General features: G+C 49.1%; 1 protein-coding gene across 3 annotated transcripts in view; it reads left to right on the top strand.

The window, feature by feature from the left end:
* LOC128154655 (collagen alpha-1(I) chain-like) overlaps positions 1-27681 on the top strand; it is a 98186-nt gene that overhangs the window by 14577 nt on the left and 55928 nt on the right. For all 3 annotated transcript variants that reach the window (XM_052815584.1, XM_052815585.1, XM_052815582.1), the window contains exons 2-6: positions 21770-21917; positions 22683-22841; positions 23405-23600; positions 25273-25416; positions 27234-27275. In XM_052815584.1, the coding sequence (XP_052671544.1) occupies positions 21770-21917; positions 22683-22841; positions 23405-23600; positions 25273-25416; positions 27234-27275 (689 nt within the window). The remainder of the gene's footprint in view (positions 1-21769; positions 21918-22682; positions 22842-23404; positions 23601-25272; positions 25417-27233; positions 27276-27681) is intronic.

The following is a 27681-nucleotide window of genomic DNA, read 5'->3' as shown; positions in this document are numbered from 1 at the left end:
TTAGTTGCCGGGAGGACTTTAAATCCAGATTAGATGTTTTTCCTCAAGGAAAGATGTTTTTGCAAATTCAGCCACAGCTGTTAGTCTTAAAGTAGGAATTAAGCTGGAGATCTTGTTTGGTATATTCTTTGTAGGACACCAGATCACAGTGTTTTGGTGGTTTTTTTCTGGCTTGAAAATGCTTAAATAGGAGCAGATCCTGTGCTCAGTGACCAGTCTCATACCATTTGATGGATGCTGATTGAGCAAAAGTGACCCAAAATTAAATTAAAGCGGTAAAAATGCTGTGCCTTACTGTTTATCCCAGGCATGCCTGCTTTAGAAGGCAGTGCTTAGAAGTGATATCTTTGGTTCTTGTGGTTTAATGATTTAGATTTTATATTTTTCTGTCTTAAATACACAAGGCAGTCATGGTTCTGGGTGGACAGGGCGTGACTGCCCCAGAAGCACTACTGATGTTGTTGGGGTAGTTGCTTGCTGCTCTCTGGAAGAGCTGGGCTGGTGAGAAATCAGGTTTTATAGCTGTTGAGATATTACAAGTCTGTTTAACATCACATGCAGCAGCAGGAGGTGTAGAGGAGGTATATCACCCACATCCAGGAGTGGGAGATTGTCATAGCATAATTCACGTTGGAAGAGACTTCTGGGGATCATGGAGTGCAGGCCCTGCTCGAAGCAGGTCCATCTAAATCCAGGCCATTGAAAGGGCCACCTGGAGATGACCGCTGCTGGGTGAGCGTTTTCCTGCAGAGGCAAGAGTGGCATTTCCAAAACTGTTCCTTTGTGTCTGGGCTCTTATTTCTGATATGTGCGGTCTGGTTTAGTTTAACTTGGTCTTGAGCCTTGGAAAGAAGTGTCTGGGGTTACGTCAGAGACTGCAGCTTTCTCATTTCAAGTACAAGGAGCCAAGTGATACTCGAACGCCCGTTCGAGGGGAAGGGGAGACAGGGCTGACACACTCCAGGAAGTCCCAGGGTATGGAGGGAGCTCCAAGCCTTGTTGGTGTGGGAATTGCAACTCCCAGCACAGCATTTCATTCCCACAAAGAGGGGAAGGAGGAGAGGGGGAACATCGATAGCTGGAGGCTGATCCCGAACTGGGTGGTTGCAGCTTTCTCGGAGGCATTAAAGCGATGCAGGAAGGAGCGTCCCAGGCTGTCCCGGCACGTTGTGCTGCTCTGCCTCCTCCCCAGCCCTTCATTTCAGCCGAGGGACCCCCATGCCTTGCAGCTTCCTGCCTCTCCTCAGCCAAACATGTGCAAACGTGACCGTGAATCCCACCCTGGATGGTTTTTACACACACAGGCTGATATTTCCTCCCAGCTCCCTCTCCTCCTGCATGGCCCCTTCACAAAAAATGGAGTCAAGAATCGCTTGTGACCTTGACCTCTGAACCTCTCCTCCCCTCCTCCCAAAATGTGAAGCATCTGGCAGGCATGTGCTGCCTGGCTCCTTGGTGGGGCTGGTGGAGCTGCAGTGATGTTACACAGGCTGTGGCTTGTCTCCAGGCTCCCTTGCCCCACTCGCCCTTTTGGGACATGTTTGCTCTGCAGCCCCGGAGTGGTGCCTGCTCTGGGCATGGTGGCTCGTGGTGAGGAGACCCTGCCTCTAAAAGTGATCCCCAAGAAGAGGGGTGGCTCATGCATCCCTCCTCCTTTCACGTTGCTCAGGAAAAGTTTCCTCCAGTGAAAGGGTTTGGTGGCTGCCTTGGAAGTTATCAAGGGTTTGACTGTCACAGGGCAAGGAGTGATCCAGAATGACTCCAACCTGTGAAAAGTGAGCCAGATCTCCTCTTGGTTCCTGTGTACTTCTGGGTCCCAGCCAGGGAGCTCAACGGGAGCTCTTTTTAGGGGCCATTTTGAACAGGGAACCAGCTAGTTCTAGTTAATCCCTTCCTGATGCCTCCAGCAGCCATGATGTTGTGTGGTCTGAGCTTCAGACCAACACAAAGATACCCAGATGTCTCATCCCCTGGCCATGGTGTGGTTGTCTCCTGCCAATGCAGGGGGAAGGGGAAAAGAGGTTCCCCCTTGTCCCTGGGTGATTCTGGGGTGTTGGGGATGATTCATCCATCCACAGAGCCAGGAGGTCCCTGAGATGCTTCCAATGGCCAGCGCTGGACAAGGGGCAGCTGGGAGCCGAGGCACCCCTGCGCTTTGTAGCACGGCAGCAGAGGTGCTTTGGGCAGCGAGAGGTTGGATCATGATCTCAGCAATTGCTGTGAGCTGGGGGGGTCTGCCCGGGGCTGTTCCTTACCCAGAACCACTCTCTGGAGGTGTCTTTGCAGGGGAAGGTGATGTTTCTCTCTAGGACGGTTCACTGCAGATGTGAGTTCCCACATCTTCATCTGTGGGGCCAACCTGTGAGTGTGTTTGCTACTGTCAGAGAGGAGGTCTTGGGGCTGGGCAGGAGCAAGCAGGGACTGGCACAGGAGTTGCTGCGGGGCTGGCCAGACCAACCCTGGTCGTAGTGTTGTGGGGAGATGAAAGCTTTCATCAGGCTGGGATGTGGTGGATGGACAACAGCTTCCTCCTGGGGGTAGAGGTAACCTGGATGGTTTTCTGGGTGGGATAATAAAATCCTGGCTTTAAAAAAGAAAAAAAATTTTAAAAATTAGGTTTTAGAAGAATAAATAAAAATCACCTCTGAACCTTTGCATTCAACTTTTTGTGCTTGAACCATTAGCAGTCAGGTTTTCCAAGCTTTTCTCTATAGCTGTGAGGCTCAGGAAGGTTAATTAAAGAGAGATTCAGAGCTGTTAATGAGTCCAGCAGCTGGAGCGTTAAGTCTTTGTCTGCATCAGTAAGTAGTGTGTTCTACCAAAAGCAGATCCACAGAGCAGCAGGTCCAAGGCCCCTATATCCACTCTATATGGGCTCTGTGTTTTTTACCTTGGACTGGTCCTGGATTTTTTGTCCACAGGATACTTTCCATGTTGGAGAACATGAAATGTCCTCCACAGCATTTCTTCTGGCTTAGTGTCACCAGAAAGGCGTCTGTTTGTGCGGTCCAAGACTGCTCTGCAGTGAAAGCTAAAGCACAGTAAGTGGGGATGTTTGGGGCGTTCACCCTGAAATGCCTTCCTGATCCTAATTAAAATAACTCGTGCGTTGCTTTTTTTATATTTGCTATGTTTATTTTCCCCCTTTAGAAACAGTTTGCAGAAGCATGTTGTGAACACGTCTCTGCTGCAGCTCGGTAGAGTACGGGCTAATGTTGTCCCAAGGGAGCCCTTTTCAGCCTTCCTCTCTGAAGGAGACAGGGAGCATGGAGGTCCCCACTGCACACTTCTGTCTTTAAAGAGGTGCAAGCATGGCAGAGCTCATTTTCAAGCAACCTCTCATAATCTGCATTAAGATTTGCTCCCGACTTGTGAATCTTAAATGACAGAGAGGCCCCTGGCCCTGGGCTCCCTCCTGCATGTGACTGTGACTCACGGTACGGTGGCAGACGTGCTCTGGCTTGTAGGCGTGCTCTGTGCTTGTGGAGTACACGTGCAGCACACTCACGTCTCCCTGAGCAGTGGAATAATTCCTTCACTCAAATCTGGCTGCAGCATCGAGGTGCCCTCCTGGCTGGTGCTGGCCATCAGGAGCCCCATCCCCGGGCTGAACCTCCCCGAGCACTCCCCCAGGCTCTCTCCACCCAGCAAGATGCGAGAAAATGAACCCTGCTCCTTTTCACAGCACGCAGTTGCCTTTCCTCTGCTTTAATCTCCCTGAATGTGTTTTTGTTTCATTTTTATATTCCTTTCAGGCTTTTACTGGAATTCCCACAGGGCCCAGGCCATGTGGGTAGGGGATGCTGATTGGAAACAGAATAGGACTGGAAGTAACTGAGATAAATGGCCTGATAAAACAGCCAGAGCCTGGCTGATGTGCAGAACCAGCGTGGGACTGTCCTTGCCCCTTCCTCCCTGCTTGGAGAGGGCTTGAGCCAACCAGGAAACAGCTCACTCCTATTAATTGCTTCCCCCCCCCTTTTTTTCTCTCTTTCTTAATACCAGTGTACAAACATTGCTGCAGAGAGCAGGGGTTAATGCAGCTTAAGCCCTGGCTCGTAAGCAGCCTGAAGAGGGCCCCTCTGTTTGATGGGGTTGTGCACGGTGAGGTCTTGGTCCATTACTGCTGCTTTACACCCCTGCCTCTAGAGGAGAGTTGACTGCCAAGGAGAAAGGGATGGGCATCAAGGTTTTCCACAGCATAAAGAGATGCATGTTGCTCTGCTTGGATAAATGAGTAGATTTTTCTTCTAATCTCAAACCTGAAAGTGGGTAAGCGTGTAGGAGAGTAGTTGTCTTTTTTGAAGCCTGTAGCATCAACAGTTGCCATATCAAAGAGAGCACAAGAACTGCTTGCTCAAAGCATGGTGCAATAATCAGGAGATTACTGACATCTCTGGGTGATGGTTGCTGTTGCGTTTGAAGTGATGCCCTGGATTTGTCGCTTTTGTAGCTCCTTCTGCAGCTGAGCAGAGCAAAGCTTCATCTGTAGCACCTCAAGGACCCCCAGACCCCAGCCAGGGTTTCTCTTTAGCTTGATTGACAGTTTGCTGCTGAACACCATGACATGGGTCTCCCTAGACCTCAACCAGGACTGGCAGTCATGTCTCCTTCCCTGTGCCCTTCCTCTGTGGTTTTCTGTAGAAAAGTAACTGCCCATTGCTCCTTATCCAGGAGGGATTAGCGTCCACAGAGCTGCCCAGTGCTGGCCAATCCATTCTCCAGTGACAGCCCAGCTCTTGCAGGTCCTGACTGCATTTCACTGTGCGGTCGTAGCTGTATGCAGTCTGTCTCACTGTACCTTAAGGCAGTGATAACAGGAGTGTAGGGCAGGCTCTTGAAATGTAGGAATCAAATATTTTAGGGAGATGAGGTATTTGACGCTGGTTGTCCCACATCTTAAGGCAGTGTCCTGGTCCCTGGGCTGTGGCAGGAACAGCTCCGTTGACTTTGTAGGCCTGTGATTTGGCTCTATGTTTTTCAGATTTTATAGTCAATGAATATAATTAAGTATTTAGGGCTAAGCTGATTCCTTAAAGTATTTATTTTGCTGGAGGTTTGGTGGGAAAGGTACAGCAGTTCAAGCCAATTCCAGTTTTTACTTTTTTTTTTGGTTGCTTCACTTCCAAACTAGAAAAAAAAGAAGCAAAGTCACTTCTTCATGTAGTCCTGCTGCTCATGGAGCACTGCAATGTGCTGCAAAGGCTGGTAGCACTACTGCAAGCCCAGCATGAGAGACTGCTACAGCAATCTCTAGGACATTTAATCTGATGGCCTGGAAACACACTCACCCCAGTTAGTTTGGAGAAGCCCTGCGAGAGTTGTGCTTACAGCAATCTGCACGTTGCTCGGTAAATAAATCTACCAGGTATTGCTGACAGGGAAGTAATGTTCTCTGCCCTTAGGAAATACAGGTGTGGAGAGCAAGAGCAACCATCCCGTGGTGTCTGCAGCACACCAGCCTCAGGGAAGTATTTGTTGTACCTTTGTAGAGTTGCTCCTTATTAGGGATGCTTTTGGGAGAGCCTAGAGGAGCAGAGCTGTGCTGTGGCAGAGTGTTGTCCATGTCTAAGGAAATCACAAGTGAGGTGTGGAGAACGTTTTTGGAAGTGTAGGCCATTTAGGTCCTATGGGATCCCAGTTTCTTAAATCCTCTCCTCCCTTGGGACATGCTCTCTGCAAAGGCACTGTTGTCGGATACTTTGGCTGCTTGTGCCTGTGCTGGACATGTGTTCTGGGGAGATCTGGGCTTCCTCAGCACAACCCTGGGAAGAAAAAGTGGCGGAGCCTAGGGTTAGGAAACAGGGGGTTGCCTTTCCCGAGTCAGCTGCAGATGCTGGACATCGACATTGACCCTCCCTGGCCCAGGAGCTGTGCAAAGGCGTAGGGGTTTGCCTGTCCCACAGGGATGCTGTGCAGGTGCCTGAAGGTGTCCTGCCACTCCAGCTCCTCCACACAGTACCTAGACAGATGTGCCAGTGTAGATGGGTCCAGCAGACTGCCCTGACCAGCCCCGTTCCAGCAATAAAGCTTTTCCCTCCCTATCACAGGATCATAGAATGGTTTGGCTTGGAAGGGACCTTAATGATCATGTAGTTCCAACCCCCCCTGCCATGGGCAGGGACACCTTCCACTAGACCAGGTTGCTCAAAGCCCCATCCAACCTGGCCTTGAACACCATCCTCACCCTGCTCCCAGTTTTCCCACGAAGGCTGGTCTGTATTGGCCGAGACCTTGAGCTCCACTGCTGCTAGCTCCACGTTGCCGAGGATGGGCATCTCTTCAGCAGCTTGCAAAGCCCAGACCCTTTGCAAGGTCACTCCCAGGAACCATGTAAAACCCCCCCGATCTGCAATTTGTTGTGGCTATCTTACTTGCCAGCAGTAAGATGCAAGGCCAGGTGGCAAGGATTGTTTTTCACAAGCTGGGAATGCTTTAACGTCTTGGAAAAAGAAACCTTGAAAACTTCCACCAGAAGGATTTCTCCCACTGTGATACTGGATACAGTACACGGCTTAAAAAATAATTCCTGGCACTTTTGGAGCACTATGAGATATATTGTTTTAGTTTAGCAAACCCTTCTTTTTCATTCTGGAAAGTTAGCTCATGGGTCTAGCTTTTCTTCTTCTTTTTAATCATTACACAGGGGTGGCAGGGCAGTAGTGTAATGTACTGCTCACTTCAGTGAAGCTGGAGAGATACCAGCGTGGGTTATGGGTGAAGTTCATGGCAGAGGACTAGAGGAGTTCTGATGTCTTTCAACCTGCGTGCATCTATAAAGATGGTAATTTGAGTGGTCCTCTTCACCACTCCAGAGTATGTTGTACTAGAGGTGATTTGAAAGTGAGGTAGAATAGACTTGTAGCAAAGTATTTGCCATAGAGGTTACCAGACATGGTGCTGAGGCACTAAAACAGAAGATACGTCTACACAGAAGACGACTATATTTGGGGATGTTTTCAGGTTGGCTGCTTCCAGGTAAAGGAACAGTGAATTTGAGGGAGGGTGGCCTTAGGGATCTGCTTTGATGGACCTTGATGGACTTGGTGGAGCCTGAAGCTGAGCTGCTAGTAGAGAGGTGTGTCTCAGTGACTTGGTGCGTGTGGTGAGAAAGGGGGTGGATGGAGCAGCTACTGAAACTGGGTCTAGTTGTGTGAATAATTTCAGATCGAGAAGTGGGAGTGAAATTCAAAACCATTAAAACAGTTGGTTTTCCTGTGTTTTGTAAAGAAAGCTTATGGGTGGTTTGGGGTTTTTTTGGAAATGTCCTGACATCTCAGGGGTTTAAAAACAAAATTTCATTTTCATTTTCAAAACAGCTGTTTGTGTTTTAGTTGACTAAAGGTAACTTGCACTGAATAAAATAAGAAAGAGGTAACTCATCCACAGACAAAGATGAAACCCTTCATTTCTAGGCTGACTCAAAATGACTCATTTTCCTTTTTTTTTTTTTTTTTTTTTTACTCAAATATTGGGAAAGTTTTCTGTTTGACACCGATTTCTTTCCAGCAATTTTGTTTGACCCTGAGACCTCCCCCACATCCCAAATCCAGCATTTTCTCAGTGTCGTCTGTTCAGAGAAGTAGTGCATCTTTAATGAATGTGTTTTTCCCACACAAAGGCAGCAGGAGGAATGAAGAGCACATTTTTTTTGCAAGGCAGATACATCCCTGCTGTTAAACCAAGACTTGTCAGCTCTGTGTCTGGGGCTCTCCCAAAATCTGCACGCTTATCTGACATGGGCTGTGCAGAGGCAGCATGCATGGGTGAGCGTGTGTGACCTCTGCCTTTCTCAGCTTTGCTTATGATGAATAAGAAAGGCTTGAAAACTCTTTTTTGGTGGGAAAAGAGAGATTTTCCTCTGGGTTCTTCTGCATAAGAAACTCTGTTTTTCTCCCTGGGAAATTTTCTAGGTTAATAAAGAAATGGAGAGAAGGGAAAACTTAATTTGAGCTGGGAAGACATTATTAGTGAGAAGGATGCTCCAATGCAGCTTTAGAAGTAGAAGATACAGGACTGGGCATGAACCAGCCTTTGGACAGGATGCTTTTCACAGGGAGGAAGAGGATTTTGAACGCTGGGGAGAAAATGGATGGAGATCTCCACATCCAGCAATGGGCTTTTGCATAAAGGCTGACGACTGTAGAGGTTAACCCTTGCCCATGTGCTGAGTGTGTCCTCCTTGGGACCTCATCCCTAAATGAAGTTGCAGGAGGCATCTTCAGTCCCAGTGGAGCATCCATGCCCATCCTCAGCCAAGCTCACCACCTGCAGAGCCTCCTCTGCCCAGGATCTGGCCATGGTGAGCCAGGGCTCAGCCTTGGGACTTGGGGAACTGTGGTGGATGAATGTCTGCTGAGGGAGCTCCGAGAGGGTCAGCCCCTCCTGGGGGGGGGTAAAGTGGTGCCTCCAGCACAGTTTGGGGTTTGACAACTTCTTTCCATGTGAAGGAAATCCTGGTTTATGTTTATTTGCCCAGAGCCTTCTGAACTGTGGTTCAAGCATTATGGGCTCAACCTGACCCATGAGGCTTTGGTGAAACAAGAGGTTTTTTTGCTTGGAGGTCTCAGGGTCCCTGGCCCTGCAGGTGGCCCCGATGCCTGGGAAAGCAGCAGCTCATGGCATCAACCAGCTTGCCATGAAATTTGAAGGCTCACGGGGACCCAAACATACTTTGGGTGTAAAAATACCAGTGGAGGGGGAGAGGTGAGTAGCTGTGCGAAACGCTGAGCATAAAGAACTTGGAGGAGCATTCAGGAGTTGAGTAAAGGTTGAAACCGCAACAATTCAATAGTTTGTGCAGGAAAATTGGCAGCCGTTGAGTGTGGAATGAATCACAAATGTGCACATGTTTTGCCTGAGGTGAAAATCAGAGTGCTTTTTGGCTGTGAAATGTCAGCTTGTTAGTCTGGGAAACACTCATTTTTAATTTTTTCTTTATTCTTGTGAGCTGTGTTGAAGGGAGCATGAGGGAAAGGTCGGGACTGTTGCCCCTGCCCTGCTCTGCCCCAGGCTGTGCTGTTGCTGGTGCATGAGGCTCTTGTGCTTCTTTCTCTCTCTCGTTCCTGCTCCGTTTCTGCAGATCCCCCAGGGCAGACAATGCATGGTAGCTAGATACAGCCTCCAGAACATTGTTCCCGATCAAATGAATTTTAACGCCAGGTCAGACCCTGAGCACTGACCCTTGCAACAGCATATCTAAAAGCAAAGGAAGCAGAAATAGATCCTTGCAAAGCACTGTGCACTTCACTTGCCTGCAGTGGAAAATGTTCCCTTTAATTAAGTGCACAGTACTAATTTCAGTTTGGGCATTAGTCATACGCTGAGTAACAGGAGCTGGTAAAGGCACTTGGAAGGCACAATGGCAAGGCTCAGCTCAGGCAGATCCAGCTCCCACAGCCCGGGGCGGTGGCAGGCATAGGCTCACGGGAGCAGCGTCTGTCTGTCCCCTCTCCCTTGACACGGGACCCTTGCTGCTTTGCGGGAAATGCCGGTATCTCCAAAGTGATTAACTGCAGCATGAAGTGGCTGTATTTTAGCTAAGGTAAACCATGCGCTGACCTGTAGCCATTCTTCAAAGGGGAAAATTGGCCCTGCTGAATGAAGGCATGGCTAAGAGTTTCCCTGAGTTAGGATGGGTTTGGACAGAGGTAAGAGGTTTGCCAGATGCTTGTGCAATAGGGAGTCTCCTGAAATAGACCCCATGCTCTTGAGAAAAGCAGACAGGAGTTGCCTTTCCCTGCCAGCAGCTGAGACCTCGAGTCTCCCACAAGCTCCCATGAAGCATCCCCGGTCCCATCGCTGCCAGGCGGGTGGCTGGAGGAGCCTGGCAGGCAGCAGACCATGCCCAGGAGCCCGGACGAGGCTGGGGCCCTGGCTCTCTGCCTACCATGCTTGGCACAGTGCGGGAGCATGTCCCTGGCAGCCTCGTGTCCGGCCCCATGTCCCCTGCGTGTCCCCTGGCTTTTGCCCTCAAGCTCTCTTCCCTGAGTGCCAACTTCTTTCCAAAGCCAGGCCCACAGGATGGGCAGCACTGGTGTGCATCCAGCTTTGTGGATGTAGCTGTCATGTTTGTCCTGTGCTTTCAGGACCATTGATTACTCTGGGGTGATGTTTTTAAGGTTTTCTCTGCAGACTGGCATGCTGGAAACAGAGCTTTAAATGTGAAAGCAGATGCCGATGAGCATCCTGGCCCCCCACCCCGAGGGGCTTCTGGCTGGGGCACAATCTACCATCACAAACACTGGAGTCTTGTGCTCACTGCAGAGAAGTTTGTTGCAAAGTCTCTGCTGTTTCCTGCTCCAGCCTCTTGTCACCCCTGAACTTGTGAATTCGTATGAGTCAAAATGGTTCTGAGTGTGAATTTGCCAGCTCCATGCATGTGTATGCATGTGATGGTACATTGAGTGTCATGGGCTGGAGAGCATGAGGCCAAGGGCACAGTAAATTCTGGGTAGGATCTTTGCCCATTCTCCAGCTCATCTTACAGGGATGCAATAACAAGGTATTTCCTAGGTGAGCGAAGTGAGAGTGACCTGAGCCAGACCTTTACAGTTGCATTATATGATTTCTCCCTGACTGAAGTCATCGACTCTTATCAAGCTTGGAAAATGAAGCTATCTGACTCCCTCATGTTCCCCCAGCCAATTAGTCTTCTGGGCCACTGCAGGGAGGTTGATAAAACACGTTTGTCATGAATACACTGAGACCCAGCAGAGGAAGAGGGTTGCAATTGCCAGAGCTTGATGTTAGGAGCAGAGCAGGCAGCTCTGCAAAGGAGCTCTGAGCACACGAAGGGTGAAAGCTTTGGAAGGATACTCTCTGGATATCTCTGGCTCATATGGAGGTTGCCCTTTTGCCTGCACCTCTCTAGCTCTGCCAAAGACTCCTGCCCCTCAGGTCTGCTGGCAGCAGAGTCTGAGAGGTGAAAATCAGCCAAGTTAGGGAAAACACGCTCTGATTTTTTCGGCTGCAATGAAGAAAATAGCAGTGAGTTTGGTCAATGCAAGGACTGAATGGTGGGGTGGTTGTGGTTAAAAGCTGCAGCATTTATTGCTTTAGCTGGGGTGTAAGAGATCACTGCTTGACACATGAGGTCTCGAGGGAGCAGGGAAGATAGACACAGGAGAAGACAGGCAAGAGCTTCCAGGGCAGCTAATTCTCTGATCCTTCCTTTCGGCTAGCATATGCACAGGTACATCCTACTTATCTCAACACACATATCCTCACAGTGCCTCCCAAGATAAGCTCTGCTTCATTTCTCCACTTGTACAAAAGAAAAATCGATTTACGCATGATCATATGGAAATGGAAACCTGGGTAACATGTTGAATCATTAGGGTGAGCCACTACATAGGTAGATCTGCTTGAGCAAAGCAGGTTGTGAAGTAGCATCCATTTGGATGCTTAAGGAAATACATTGTGTGCATTTTCCTGGGGATCTCAGTTGGCAAGGACTTGTGTATATAGCTGGGGACAGCACAAGCCCTGCTCCTGCATGGATGGTGTGTGGATGCTCATCGGTGCAGTCTGCACAGGTTTAAGTTAACCTGAGACTCTTTCTTATGCCAGCTGGGCAGATGTGCTGTTGCTCCCTCCTGCTGTGACCACTACCAGAAATGAAGGTGCACTTGCAGGTGCTGGTGTCTGACCAGACAGGGCAGCTCTGGTGTTTGAACATAAGGTCCTCTGGGTCTGAAAGCACAAAGGACCTTTCACTGCTTTACTGCTGCTACTTTCCCGCAGTTTTTTGATAATTTGATTATGACTTGGAAAACAGGAGTCGCAGAGATCCTGAGCCAACGTGTGCTTTTTCACAGTGTGACAGATGGCTGCTGGCACACGATCAGACTCTTTCTGGTTGCCTTTTACCAGTGACTAACATCTGGGCATCTCGCCTTAGATCTGGCTTGCCTTGCACATTGCCAATGATATCAGGTTTAAGCTTCAGTTTTTCAGCCTCGGATGACGTTACACGTACAGTTTAAAAATGCTGTTAGACTAAACCAAATGAACCGATTCATCACTAGTGGAAGGAGCAGGAGCAGGGAGTTTAGAGGAAGGATTTTGTTTTGGGGTGCACCAAGCCCTTATTTGCTGAAATGAGAGGAATTCCCAGGACGGGCTCCCTGGACATATTTATTTTTATTTTCTCAGGCTGTAATGTCTCCCAGATGTGTATGTCTGCAGCAGAAGAAAATACTAACCCGACCGTTTCCCTTGTTACTCAAGACACTTTCAACATTGTTGAAATAATAGCTCAGACTGAGCCTCTGCCAGACTTTAAAATAACTACTCTAAGACAATGGGAGGGTAAGCTGGAGAAACATTAGTGAAGATTGACTTGTAATAGAGAAGAAGGGGACCAAGGTATTTCAAAAGTAGACATTTCCCATCAAACTGTTGCTTCATTCCAAAACTCTGAAATTGCATTTCCTTTTGTAAGAAATCTTTCTGCCTTACTCACCTCTACCTCTTCACTTCAGTTTTGTAGCTTCTGGTGTATATTTTGCTGATCCCCCTGCCATTTGGTGAAGAAAGGGGAGTTAGGAGGTAAACCAAACCCTTCCACCTCCTTCCCTTCCTACTGCTGCTTGGAGAGCGTAGCCTGCAAAGGGGCTGGTTGTGCGCTGCTGTGCTACAGCTAGCTTTCCTACCCCCACAACGCGTTGCTGACATTTTAAAAATCATCCCATTCTGCCTTAGGAGGAGTTAAAGACTTCACAAAACACCATGAAACCTCAAAAGGGAGAGAATGAAAGCTCTGTGTGCCCAGGGATCTCTTGGGTAGCACAGCCAGGTGAGCAGAAGTATCCTCCAGTGCTCCCCAGAACAGGAGAGACTTGAGCTCAAGTCCCTGCCAGTGGCTGCTAACACGGACGCTGCCTTTGGCTCAGCAAATCCTTACGCTGCAGGGAGCTGGGAGGAAACAGCAGGAAAGACTTGCTCCGTTCCTGCCCTTTTCCTCTCCTCCCCTGCAAGCATCTGCTGTTGGAGTCAGGGATGGGGGCCGGAGGGACGTCCCTGTGGTCCTGACCTTGAAATCTGTCAAATCCAGACAAGCCTTGTCCATGGGAGCTTGGGGTGGGGGATGGGGGTGGGGGGTGGGCTGTGTGTGCACACCAACGTGCATGTGGCCTCCATCAGCACGAGAGGATGCTGAAAATCAGGGGTACAAACTTTGGCTGGGCCGTGGGCTGCCCTGCTTGGCGCTGACCATCCCACCCAGAGGAGGTTTTCATGGTCATCACTTTGTTGCTTTTCTCCAGTGGCTTTGTGCGTATTTACGTGTGTGTCTTCCAACCCTATAAAACAAAACAACAGAGAGGGAGGCTCTTGGAAAGCTGATGCTGGAAACAAGCCCCTGGAGTGTGATAGTTTGTAGAATTTGCCATTAATTTACTTTGACAATGGAGCAACAAAGAGAAGCTTATTTACTAATGACAGTGAGGGCCAATGTTTTTGGGACTTGTCCCCACTCAGCGTCACACAAGTTTTACTAGTATGTTTTTTAGTTGTTTTTAAATTAATCCCACAGAATCCGCTGTATAGGCATTGTAGACCAATTCAAATACGGTTTATGCTGATTCACTGTAATTCAGTAATTAAGTTTAATTGCTGTGAGGCAGACTTGAACAGATTGAAGAGTGGCTGTGCAGGGATTTGCACAGGTTTAAATGAAATCCATTTAAAAATACCCCTCTAGCTAAACCTATTAAGCCCCGAATATAGATAAAACATCAGTTCCACAGTGTTTGGCTTGAGTAAAGTGAGGGTTTGAGCTCAACCCAAAAGCATTTGCTGTCAGTGGTCCAGGAGGGGACAGGACATGCATGCACAGAGCAGAGAAAGGAGGAACTGGGGAGGATACGTGGAGAACAGGGGATAGGAGACACACCAGGGTGTGCGTGTGGCCCAGGGGATGAGGGGTGTGCAAGGCTGGGCTGAACTGTAGCACCCCACAGCATTTTCCTAGAGATCAGGAGCTTTGGGTTAAGGTTAACTCTCTTGGTTGCTCAGGAAGGAGATGGTTGAGGAGCTCTGCACGATGTCTCAGTACATGTCTTGGGAAGGTTAGAAGTGGCTTCTTTTTTGTTTTCTTCTTATGAAAAACAAAACCAAACCAACGCAGCTGAGGCCACCAAATCTGGCAGAGCAGCTAGCCATTGTGCGCTTTCCTTCCAGCCCCTCCCAGCACCTCCTTCAAAAGGGTCTTCAGACTCTCATTTCTCAGCTGTTGGGATATTGATTTGCTCCATGTTTGCAAAGCCTTTCCCTGTCCCCAGAGGGCAGGAAACATACTCTTTCAGTTAATGGGATGAGATTTTCACACCATCTCATGGCTTGGGCAGTTGGGATTTGCAGAGAGAAGACCTGATGAGGACGATGAAGCTGAAGGCTGAAATGCCGCCAAGCCCACTTACTCACTCCTGCGGCCATTCTGGTTTCATCATCCCCGTTGTGGGTTTAGCAACTCGTAAACTCTTTGCTTTCCTGATCCCATTGCTCTTCTCCTGAAAGCTCTTTCGCAGGCTCTCTTCTTTTTCTGTCACTTGGCCTACTTTTTTCTGTAGCCAGTGTATCCTTATTCAGGGTCATCCTTGACTTCCAGCAGCCCTTCCTCCTCCCCAGACTTTGTCCCCAAAAGCCCCATACCCATCCCGGCAGAGCCCCCCATGCTGGGCCTGTACAAAGAAGCGGCAGCACACCTGCAGATCTGCGTAATGAGCTTGAAAAGAAGCCTGCACTTGCATTTTTCCTGTCTAAACAATGTGTACTGCTAGCTCTTTCTTCTGAAAAGGTTTTGCTTCCCTGAAATTTTCTGTCCTCTCTGTGGGTCGGTGGTTGCATTCACTCTTCCACTAATAGGTACAACGTTCTCCGTGAGAAATGTGCTTTTTCTTTTTCTTCCTGCTTTGGCTCTGTCCCCATCAACTTGCAGCCACTGGGTCAAGACCAAATTATCTCTGCTCTCCAGAGCAGGGAGGCAAAGGTTGAAATCCTGTTGCATAACCCTCTGAATGCAGGTCCATCACTGCGAGCTGAGTGCGCTTTGGCTTAAACCTCGTCTCGTGTGGCTTGTGGTGTTACTCTTAAAAAGAAATTATTAGGTGACAAGGGAAATGGGAACAGTAGGAAACAAACGTGGCACAGGAGGTGACATGGTTGGCTGCCATGGACATTATTTAGGTTACAGGCAATGCTCGGATAGAAAGAGAAGCAGGAAGAGCTGCTGGAGGGTTGATGTCCTGCAAACACAACACTACCAAGGTGTCTTTGACTTTGTCCACCCCATGTGCAGAGTCATCAGGCAAGTCCAAATAAATATGAAGCTGCCATCTTGGGTCCCCTTGGTTCAGAGAAGGTCAGGCACAACCTCCAAGCCTGAGAATGTCTTTCCAGAGGCAAAGGGTGGAGGAGTGTGAGCCATCAAGAGGGGAGTGAAGGGGCATCGGTGTTTTGGAAGGGCTGTGTTGTGTTGAGTGCTTGGCTACGGACCATGCCTGTGCTAATGTAGTGGTGTGAGGTGCCAGGAAACCCTTTCCCCAGTATAAAGTCCTCTTTTTCTATCACTTAATGCAGACAGCCTATTATTAAATTTTATCTGTGATGCACAAGCCTCTCTAATTCAGAGTTTGAAGTGCATGGCCTGTGATTCTAAGCAGACTTCTGGCAGGACATTTTCATAAGGCACTCAGAAATTAGAGGGAGAAAAGACCCGTTAGGTCATATGTTCTGTTCCCCAGCCAGCAAGCACCAGGCCTGTCCTCTGGGGTTGTCCTCAGGGCTTGCCAAGCCCAGTTATTTCAGGTCCCAACCAGTGATGCTGCATCCAGGGGAAGTGACTCAGTCTGACAGATCCTGTTACGAGCTCTCCTAGGGCTCCAATTATGTTTTACGTTGTTGAATATAACTTCCTTTTCCCTCATTTCCCTCCTTTGGGGAGAACGTAAAGCTGAGTATAAGCTTCACATGTGTATACAAGCCAGAGGAAAGCACACATAGTCACTTTTCTGTATCTGCAACCTGGGGTGCCCTCCTAAGGAACACCTTCCTCTGGGATGAAGCCCCAGGGATCAGGTGGGGTGGTGGAGGACCACTACTGAACCCTATCTGGTCTCTGAGAACACTAATGGGCCTTAATGGCCTTGACCAGCCTCACCTGGGACCTCCACCCACACCCTCATCCCAGGAGCCCCATTTAAGTTCAGCCCTGTAGCCTTAGCTCTTCCCTAAGCTATGGTGTAGGGTGCTTGCTTCTAGTCCTGCCTCTGGCTTTGTCTCCTGGATGGACTGTGGACCTGTGCTGAATGTAGCTTGTCTCCTGGTAGGATGCATTGTATGTTTGTCTCTTGTCCCTTCTTTGTCTCTGTCTCTTGGATGGACTTCACACCCACGCCGCAGCCCTGTTTCCAGACCAGCTTCTGCCTGTGTCTCCCTTTGCACTTGACTGTCCTCCATGGAGGACCCTGGACTTGGTTGATGGCTAGCTTTGCCTGGGGCTGCCTGTGGACCCTGTTACCAGTGGCTGGTTCTGCCTGTTGTGTTTGCCACCACTGGGATTGTGCCTGTAAGCAAGGCACTGCCTGTTGGCCCTTGGTGCTCCCTGCCACCTTCCCTCTCCACTGCCCAAGCCAGGCTGGTGGACGCCTGTACACCAGGCATGTTCCCAGTTGGCCTTGCAGGGTGACCATGATCCCTATCTGCCTATCCTCCTCCTTGAAGGATGGATTTACCTTTGGCGTTGTCCTCTAGGTCCCCAGTCTGACCAGAGCATTGTCTGTGTTTCCTGTTTCTCCTCTTGTTCCTTGGGAATTTTAACTCTGTGTGGGGCCAAAGGCTGATGAGGGCAGGAAAACCCTCTATTGAAAATATGGAGCTTATGGTCTGATGCAGGTACATTGACAAAGTCCCCAACACCGAACAGTGCAGGGGCACATGCAGACCCCTCTGCCTTCATTTCTCCTTTATCCTAGACATGCTGGTGCTTTTTGTGTGCTTAATATTTGAGCTGGAATCTGTTTATAACTTCTCAGAGTGGTGGGGTAAAGTCTTTAATCCCTCTTTCCATGTGTTTTTCTAAGTGACTTCATTTTGAAAAAGTGATGCGTAATTTTTTTTTATTTACTGTTTAGCTTTTTTACAAAATAAACAAACAAGAACTCATAGTTTTTTAAATAACCATGTCTTAAAGTGCACTTGGTGTGCTCAGACCAAGGCAGTGGAGACAATGATGGTCCAGGGCACACTGCTCATAGTTGGAGAATGCAAAGTTCAGCGAGAGAAGATGCAAGGCTCTGCTGGTTTTCTCCTCTAGCCTGAGCTTAGGATTGCTGGGACACCTGTGCTAAAACACAAGGTCAGTCTAGCTGTTTCTCTTGGTACGGTTTCTGGGCTTTTGGAGGCAGAGGGCTCCTGACACAATGCCAAGCACCACAGTGGGTTCATGGGGTGTGATTCAACAGTTCCATGTTCTATCTCTACTAGCTTTTTATAGGTGTCCCCCTTTGCACTGACTGCTGTGCTTCCCATCCTTGAAAGCATTTCTCCCCAAACATGGCTGGCACCCTGATGACTGCTGGTTAACCTCAGCTTGTGGTTAACTTCAGCTTGGGATGCCGAGTTCTTGGCTCTGGCTCCACTGGCCAGTGCTTGTCCTTGCTGAGGTTGGCCCATGCACAAGTCTCCCTGGCACTGGGCTGCCTGGGAAGATTCCTGTGCTGCTTTAGGAGCCTGGAGGCAAGCTGAATTTGGCAGCAGCTGTTGAACTCCAGGAATCTCCTTTCCAGCATAGAAATAGCCATTCTGCAGGCTTTTGGTTTGAGGTTGAATAACAAAAATGTTAGTTTGGTATGCTGAATATCCTGAATGTGCACTGTGGGCAGTCTTGCCTGGCTTTTCTGCAGATGGGCAAGGAAGAACTCAAGTCTAGAGCCTAATGTGAACACAGCTGGACTGTGAGCACGGCTTGGTGTGAGCCCTGCTTCTGGGGTCCTGGGCAGCATTGCCTCCAGGGTGGAGGTAGGAGCATGCTGGTGGTGAAGGTTGCTCAGCAGTGGTAGAAAGAGTGTTTGTGAGCAGAGCTGCTCACTGGTGGCCACTGGAAGGAGATGGGGAAGCCTGGCTGTGAAGCAAGGCAGTGGGGTGAATGCCTGTGGGGATTAGGCACCTGAGCCCTAGGAAAGCTGAAAGGTCATGAGGAAACATGATTTTTTGTAAAGGAAACATAGAATTACAGTACCACATGTATGGTCTGTCCCATCCCTGACTCTGGCTGCTGCAGTGACTGCACTCACTGCATCCTTAGCATCCACCTGCCTGGCATTAATCTGCTCCCAGAAAGGCTCTGACCCTGATCTCTGATAGCTGGTGACTCACATCCTGCAGCTGAGAATCACTTCCACAGGTAATCTGTGTCCTTGAGAAGCAGCATGTCTGCTCCCAGAGGTTAAAGCAAAGAGAGAAAATAAACCTGCTTTGAAATTTAAAGTAAATCCACGATATTCTTGTAAACAACCAGAAACCCAGCAGTGTCGGGATGGAGAGCTGACCCTTGGTTAATCCTGGGGAGAAGTTGCAAACAAAAGCTTTGGTGTTGAGGCTGGTTGAGCACTAAATCCAGTGTCGTAAACAACCTTGCTGTGCAACAGCTGCTGCCCCAGGATGAGAGTGCAGTGCCATGAGCCCACAGCTACCGCAGCAAGATGTTCTTCAAAGTGTCTGTAGTAGATCAATCCCTTCTGTTGCTTTGCTGGCTCGTGCAGCATGGGTTTCTGCTGCAGGCGTTTCTGAGGCCCCACTGGCTTATCCCAATGGCACAAAAACTAGCCAGATGTGGCTAAAATAAATACATGGAAAGCTGCTTCTGGAGAACAGGGAGTGGGAAGAAAATGCAGTGCAGAGCTGCAGTCTGGAGCTGGTAAAACAACAGGGCATCTGCTTTCCAGCTTCCCCAGCTCTGAGTGAAAGCTGGTGTTGGAGAGGCACATCATTTATATCAACATTTCTCTTTTGGCTTATAGGGGAAGTCAGAGAGAGGAGACTGGTGTTTGTAGTGGCTGATCTGCCCGGGATATAACTGCGCAGCTGATTGCTGGGGTTTGAGTGCTGACCCTCTCTGGAGATTGAAATGACCTGTTGTTGTTTGATTGTCCTGGCTTGTCTCCAGTAGAACTTTGGCATCACCCTCTGAACTGCCTGCATCGTGCGGGGGCCGTGGGGTGGCTGTGCTCAGCTCTCGCTCTGCTGTTCCCAGTGTGCATGCAAACATGTGGAGAGGTGTTCATAGAGATGGGAACACAATTAAATTCTTCCTGTGATGTTCAGGCTCTGATGGCTGCAGCAGTGCATAGCTCCTCTGTCAGAGCTGGGGTTGCTCCAGGCATACGCAATGTCTGCTGGTGCTCCATGCTGTGGACACCTGCTCCCTCGGCTTTGACGGGTTGTGCTTCCTACCTGTCCCCTTGCCTGAGCCTTAGGAGATCTCATTAATTTTACTCCTAATTCTGTTTTTCTTTTATACCAAATTCTTATTTTGGGGTTGGTGAGGGGTCTAGAGGCAAACGCCAGCCCTGGCTGTTTAAAACTGCTGGTGTAGCCCTGCCCCTGGGATCGCTTTCCAGCTACCTCCAGTTCTTGGGCCAAGGGGAGAGAGGAGTCTCTGCTACTTTATTTAGGAAAGCACCAAGCACATGCTTAACTTTAACCTGGATGTACATGTTGTCATGGACCATGGTTTTAACTTTCAGCAAATGCTCAAGTTGTGTGTTAAGGCCATACTCTGCCCAGGAAAACTTCCATGTAGGCATGTTATTTCTAGTACCAAGTGCCCAGCTGCAGCTTGTGTAGAAAGGCCCTTCACCTGATAGAATCCACTGAATTCACACTTGTCTGCCTGTAATGACCAGCAAAGCTGATTGGTGATGAGGGCTGCAGCCCCTGGAGATGGAATGTGCAGGTCTTGGCACATACATTGATGTCCACAGCTGGGAAATCACCTCCCAAAACCACTTGGGAATGAGAAGGGACAAACATTCCTGATATTTTTTTCCCCTGTCAGCTCTGTTTGGTCTCAGATTAATTCACCATGCTGTGCATGCACGACACTTGCAAGGCTGACAAACTCTGCTGACTCAATACCATTTCAGGGTTTATGACTGTTCAAGTCTCTGAGGGGCTCAGCCCTGCACCCTATCTGGCTTGGTACCATTTTTGCAATGTTCCTGCTGCTGAAGGCTGTTGCATGTTCATGTTGCTGAGCTGAGAGTTGCCTGGGAACATGTCAATGCTGTGACCATGTGGGGAGCTGGGGAAATACCAGGTGAAATCCCAAGTGACCACAAATGGCTGCCTCTCCTGCAGGACCCCATTCCCTCCCCTCCTTCCCAGCACAGAGCTCTTTCCCTTGCAAAATCTTCTGAGGAGATGGTGGCAAGACTGCTACGTTAGCATCTGAACGGGATCAAAGCAGCTTTCTGCTCAATTGATTTGTTATTTTCCAGAGCAGCGGATCTATATGGTGCGTATATCTCCTGTCAGGCTGCAGCATGCCTGAGGCTGTTCATCTGCCCTCAAATCTCGCACCTCATCGACAGTGGGAATTAGGGTGAATGCAGAGGCTGGATGCCTCCCAAGTGATGGCAGCTGCTAGTGCAGATGGCAGGATTCCTGTTGACAAGTCATCAAGTGGGATTTTCCAGGCCCTTCCAGTCAAGGGGGCTGTGGGTCTGGAGTGATCCAGACCCCTCCTGCAAGGCTGGGCCCATGGGGTGCTGCCCTGGATTCTATCCTTTGTCCCCACCCCTGGCAGGTGGCAGGGTTATTGCCACACTGGCCAGAAGCATAAAGGGAGGACAAGAAAGGAGGAACCTGGTTGTACATGTCTTGGAGATAGAAACAGTGTGCCTGAGTAGAGCCAGATGTCTGCAATATTTTTTTGCTAATGGAGGGGAACAAGAAACCTTGTGGTTTTAAACAAATTTTTGTTCAGGTATTTCTGTAGTTGAAGGATTCTTTAGTTAAAGAATGAACTTGGAAAGGGAATGTCTCTGTTCACCAAAGAGGTTAAAATCTCATCAGGCTGAAGTGATAGTGCTGCCAAATAGCCCACACCAGGGGCTTTCACCCAATTCAAACCATCTTGCATGTTCACAGCAGAATTCTGAAAGTGAGCCTCTCACCTGCTGGGAAAGGGGTATTGTGTGAAGCACGGCTCCCGATGGAGCTCCTGACCTTGTCATAGTGATGAACCCTGCTCTGGGCAGAGGAGAGTGTCCCCGTGGTCTGGTCAGGACACCCGCCTCAGTGAGGGACGCCCCTCCTTGGTCCAATTCTTTGGTGAAATTGGACAAACATCAACAAGGAAACTTGGGAAAGGACCGAGCAGGATTTTCTCTATGCTGCTGATTCAGGACTTGTGGTTTAGAACAGTTGTGTCCCATCCTCTGCTTTACAGTCCTGAGCATCCCAACTATATGGTCATAAAGGTACCACCACTGCTGGGGTAGGAATGGCCCTTCATGTCTTTGGGACACTGGCCTTGAAACATGTATTCTGTTTCAAAAATATCACCTGGCTGCTTCTGAGGTTATCTGAATGTTTGTTTTGGTCTGAGTTTACTGAATTTGTGAATTATTTTAATTTCCCCAAACTGTATGCTCTTCTTCCTGGGGGGGGTTGTCTGTTGTCTAATAGGAAGAACAAAAAGAGCAGAGCCCTGTAGTGAAGGTATTTCAGCTTTTGAGCATCTCTTTCTTCTCCCCCAATGCAGATGAAGTGAACTTGCTGGACAAAATTACTTCCCATGCGCAGGACCTCAGCAATATTTCCTTTGGCTATGATGAAGCCAACTGCAGCATCCTGGAGATTGGGCAGTATGCTACGCTCAACATCCCTACAAGGGAGGCGTTTGGGGACAGGTAGGCTGCCTTCAGGGGGATGGGGTTGGGATGGTGGTGCCCAAAATCATCTCATGCATGCTTGTTGGGTTGAGGGGTTACTTTAAGACCCCATTCCATAATGACACAAAGATAGCACATCCACTCTGTAGTCTGAGCTCAGTGCTTCTTCCCTTTTTTCCATCTTGGTTGTGTGCAGGGAAGACACATTAACACAGCGCTTGACTGACCATTTCCAGGAATGTGTTTTCTTAGTGTTCCCATCAGGAAGACCTCTCTGCTCCAGCACATAACTGGAGAGAGCAAGAGAGACGGCACAGCCATATCCATCAGCACTGCGTGATACTAAAGCACTGGTCTGTGGAGGCATAGACCAAGCTGGACATTTGCTGTACTTGATATGGGGCTGTAGCTTGCTGTGGACAAGAACACTGGACATGGTGAGAGAAGGCAGCATTGAAGAGCTGCTTGTAACAGGGTTACTATCCAATCTCAGCAGTGGGCAGAGCAGGAGTCCCATGGAAAATCATGCACAGCCACATAAGCATGTCCTGAGATTGCACCTGAGAGGGATGCATGGAAGTTATATGGGCATGGCTAATTTTGGCCTGGCTGCTTCTTTTTGAGTACATGACCTTACAACCTGAATGATTGTTTGCTCTTGGTTTTCTATTTTTTTTGTTGTCGGTTCATTTGTGCTGTGACTTGGTTTTTTTGTCCTAAGAGGGCAGTTCATGGTGATACAGCAGCTGCTGCAGGATGCCACGCGTTGCTTCTTTCTGCTAGGTTTGCAGATGAGCTGAGTGTGCTGATGAAGCTCAGGTACTCGCTGAAGGAGGACACCAGCCTAGTGACCATCCTTAGCCATCGGAGCCATGTGCTCTTCCAGATCAGGATTAACCCATACGCCTTGGTCTTTGTCACTGCAAGGAGGAGACACTATGAGTAAGTTCCAGCTCAGGTGCTTTTTTCTGCCGTTTCAAGCTTCCTTTTCTGCTCCCAAGGCCAGAGTTAGGGTTTCCTGCTATGGGTTTGGAGCAGTGCTGCTCTGACCCCACCTCAGCTGAAACAAGGTTGTGTCCCCCCACCTGAGTGATGGTCCCTCAGACCTGGTAGCATGACTGCACGGGTAGTCACTGTCTAACTCCTCTTTCAAAATGATGCAGATCTGGAAAACAAAGCAAAGAACAAAAAGCTTCAAATACCTGGGGATAAATCAAGTGGGGAGACACAAAAATAACAATAATTTCCCAAACACCTCAACTGGTTGTAGATGTGCCCAAATCCATTGGATAGAAATAGCATTCCCATGCTGGAAGAGAAGTGATGGTGCTTACTTGTGACAATAAGGTAGACTTAATTTCTCTAGTACTGTCCTTTGCATCTGCACTAAGGATGAATATATGAGGGACCCTGGGAGCTGGTAAGGGTGAAGCCTGGTCCTGCATAAGGTGTGGGACCTAAGTTTCATGTTGTGCCTCTTCCCTTTCCTCCTCTGGGGCATGCAGGTTCCCAGTTTCCTTTCTCGGCGATGGGCACTGGCACCAAGTTGCTCTCGGCATCTCCTTGGAGAGGCTGGAGTTGCATGTGGACTGCCGGCTGGTGGACAGAGTGAGCTGGTCCAATTATTTTGGGATGGGAGTGAACACTGAGGGGCTGATCATCGTCGGAGGCCTGATCGAGTCCTTTGAGATCCCCTTTAAGGTGAGAGCTGGGCAGACCTGGCAGGGCAGTATTTGAGGACATGATCTGCTCTGGTTGCATGAAGTGAGGTTGCAACTCCCTCTGAAGGAGTCCGTTGCCTTCTCTTCCTAAAACACACCATGTATTTTTTACAGCTGGGGAGGGTGAGCTTTGCAAAGGCTTTGAATTGTGCAAAGTGCTTGCTATTGGGTCAGGACAACACAAGTGCCAGCAGTCAGGTCAGCAGTAGACCTCTAGGTTACAGATGTACACTCATCCTCTCTTGTTGACCATGACTTGTACCGTGTATAGAAGTCATCTGTGCAGTCAGCATGCAAAGCATTTGGCTGGGGAGCTTGTCCCATGCATGTGTTGAAGATAAAGTCCCTGCTCTGAGGACTTTACAAGCAAAGGATTCCCAGTGGGTCAAAGTAGATGCCTTATTAAAATGCCTGATAAATTCAAAGGCTGTCAGGCTTTGTGTTGAAACATATCTGATGGTTAAACTCATACACAGAAACTGAGGGCATCAAACAGATCTAGCTCTTACAGAAAAAGCCCAAGTGACATTTCTGAGAGCAGCCCCTGGTTTGTGTCATCAGCCTGAAGCTCTTCTCCATTTCTGTGGTGTAGCGCTCTCCTTGTCCCTCGTTTATAGTGGGCTGCCCAGCTGCACCTCCAGCCTAGGGAGGAAGATTTCAGCTCATTTAGTGAAGAGATCAGCTGGCAGGTCAGACACGCTCCTCTCTGCATTTGCTGCTGCTGGGAGGTAGCAGAGGACCACTGGGTGGACAGAGCTGCTCAGATGTTCCATCTGGATAGTTGGGTCATGCAGAAAAGCTGCCCAAGCATCAGTGGTACTGTGTCGCTAACTAATTATTTCAGTCACCCTGAGCTTAATGGAGGAAATGTGAAGGCAGCCTAGTAAGGCAGGGAAGCCCTTTTTGAATCAGTTTTGATTTTGACAACTGCAGAACCTTCGAGGTTGACATTTTGCATTATGCAGACAAACAGGCATCTCTGTATATCTACCTCCCTCCCTCCTCTGTCTGGTGGTCTGTGCTGGGAGTCCAATATCATGCTTTATTCTCTTCTTCTAAGTCCTCTCCTGTACACAATATTTTCCCTTTGGTCTCTCTCCTCATGCACCCTTGTTTTCAGCAGGGTCTTTGCAGTACAAGAGCAGCTCCCTGCTGCCATGCAGCACCAGCCAAGCAGTCCTTGCTGCCTCGCTGAGAGCTGGAGGGCCTAGGTATGCAGGGAGGTGATGTGGAGTTGCAAGCCTTTGCTGCCTGCAGGCACACAGTTGTCAGCCCATTGAGGGTTCCCTTTTGGTACTGCCCCTGCACTGGGGTACTGCTCAGGCTGGCCTGGGGAGGATGGTCTTTTGGAGGTGAATAGTAAGGGTCTCATTCTGCAGCATGCTTATCACCTCTGGAATCCACGCTGTTACTTAACTCAAGAGTAGCTTGCACCTTGCTGGCCCTTAGTCTTTGTTCCCAGGATCTTTGCATCCAGCTCTTGAAGATGTGGAGTGAATGTTGATTGCCTAAACCATCCTGTAAAGAAGTCCCTGCATATTGAGAGGCTAGAGACACACACACACACCCCGGTCCCTGCCTCCCAGACCTTTCTCTCTCCTCTGGAGGAAGCATGTGGGTAAACTATGGTTTCTGTGTCTCTTCCTCCCCAGGGTGCTCTACAGCAACTGACCTTCATGATGGGAGACCCAGCAGCCGCCAGCGAGCACTGCCACAGCTACAACGCAACGTGCATGCACTCCTTCAACCTCAACCACTTCAGTTCCCCACGGGAGCTTTCACCAGCCTGGCCAGAGGTGTGGCTGAGGGCAGCTGACAAATTTGGGCATTGCTGGCCCATGCTTTGCTTTGGTGTAACATGATTCAAATGAAAGGACCAACCCAGGGCATTAATGCAGCCTGGAAGTACTTGGGTCTCCAGTTTGAGCTGAGATGCAAGGAGGCGATGGTGGCCAGCCCATGGGGCGGTGGTTCTTTCACCATCCAAACCCTCCCTTCAAATCATAGATGGGTTTGGTGCAAAGGGAGAATGAGTTAAAGGGAGAGTTTCTGAGCCAAAGAAAGCCTGGGTGTGTGTATGACTGTATGTGCTCATATGTTTAAGACAGGAAAGTTTTGAGCAGCTTTTGAGTAATGCTGCAGCTGGAGCTTTGCTTTTGGGAGGGGGTGAAAGCTGTGCTTGGGAATTGTACATCACTTTGAAACCCTTGCTCGCTCCCAGCAAGATTGCCGCATTGCACCCTTTGGTGCATTGTCCTTTCAAAGGTTGTCTCCTCTGTTTTGTCAGCATTGCTGGAAAATGGAAGTTTTGTGGATTTTACCCTTATTACAGTGTTCAGCAATATTTCAAGAAATATATCTGCACCAAAAGGCCCAGATCACATAGTAAATCCCCAAAGATGTGAAGCACCCAGGCTTTCCTCAGGAGCTGGAGTTGGCCCAGGGACACACCACATCTCTCTAGGCCGGGTATCTAGAAGGGCTTTGTAGCTGCCTGGAAAAGGCTTGCTGAAGAGGCAAGTGCCTAATGTCAGCATTTGGCACAAACGTCCCATGTGTAATACCCTTTTCTGATGGTTTAGCGAGGAGCTGGGAGAGCTTTTGGGAAAGGGTAGTGTCAGGGGAGGGAACTGGGTGTGGGATGGGGCATCTGCCCTGTCTGGGTCCTGCCCAATGTTTCCTTCCTCCGGCACCCTGGTGCTAGCGTGCCCGGGCAGCAAAGAGGGAGTGGTGACACCCAGCTGGTGCTGCTGCCCCTGCCTCTCCCTGCTCCTGGAGCACCCCGGCAGTAATTTCTCCATTCCCCAGGATGGGCTGCATCAATTTCTGTATTATTTTAAGAGGAGGATTTTAGGAAAAGCCCTCATGATGAGGAATTTACTCCCTGGCAAAGCCAGCTCCTAGTTAATGCAGAGAAGGCAGGGTATGTAATGCAAAGCAGGTCATGCTGGCTGGCTGCCTGCTCTAAGGGAGATCGGTGTGTCTGAGCTCCCAGCAAGAGTAACGCATGGTCATCACCAAAATGATAGCTGGCATGTCTCAAGCTGACAGCCCTTGGGTACTGGCTGTAGCTCTGAGCTAAGTTGGACTCACTCCCTAGAGCTAAGAAGAACAAATCTCTGACTTAAAAGCTACAGGATGTGTCCTCTGAGACTGCGAGGTGATGGGTTCCTCTTAACTTGCTCTTAATATCTGTGTTATCCTGTGCTCTGTAGGCCTGGAGCACTCACCTGAATGGCTCCAGTGGCTTACCCAGCAGGAAGAAGGTTTTATTTTAAGCATCAGTAAGTCGACTGCAATTTGGAACCCACAGGATAATTCTGCCCCACATCGCACCTGTTTCCATCCCTTTCTGGCCCTCCTCAGGACTGATTAGCTTCAAAAACAAAAGAAACTGCAAAAACCACCCCAAACTTGAGAGGTTTAATTAAAAGCTATTTCCTCACATTGCTATGAATGACTGGTTCCCAGTGTGCATTCATTCCCTGGATGCTCCCCGTGCAGTCAGAGGCAGTGCACTCTTCAATCCTGGAGCCAACAGTAAGCACAGCCTTAAGCTAGTGCAGGTCCCTGGGCAGTGATATTTTTCCTCTTTTTCTCTCCAACTGTCTAGGTGCCAAAAGAAACCAATGAAATCCAGGACTCCTCTGCTCAGGTATGACTCTCCTGCATTGCTGCAGGAGGTACATGCAGGGAACTCCCCTCCCCATGTCCCTCTGGTATGTCTCACCATAACGTCTCCTGGGGAAACGAGTTGCTCTGAGCAATTGGGTAAAAAGCCAAAATACCCAGGCAAGGCTACTATTTATTATTTTCTTTATTGCAATACCTCTCTTTAATGGTTTGAATGTAACTTGACACGTCTCAGAGTTGGTGGAGGCCAAGGTGAGTTTAGGTGACCTTCCTGAGCATTTGCATTGAGCCCAAGAGGGGTGGCTTGGTGAAGGTGGTGATGAGATGAATCAGGCTACTGCATGCCCAGAGGTATTTGTGGATCTGCCTGTAAGCCTGGCTGCAGCTGGATTTTCTTGGAGGGAAGGAAACAGTGATGTTAGCAGGGT

Source organism: Harpia harpyja, chromosome 19 (genome assembly GCF_026419915.1).
Source record: "Harpia harpyja isolate bHarHar1 chromosome 19, bHarHar1 primary haplotype, whole genome shotgun sequence".
NCBI classification, from domain to species: domain Eukaryota; kingdom Metazoa; phylum Chordata; class Aves; order Accipitriformes; family Accipitridae; genus Harpia; species Harpia harpyja.
This window is presented reverse-complemented; position numbering and strand designations above follow the sequence as displayed.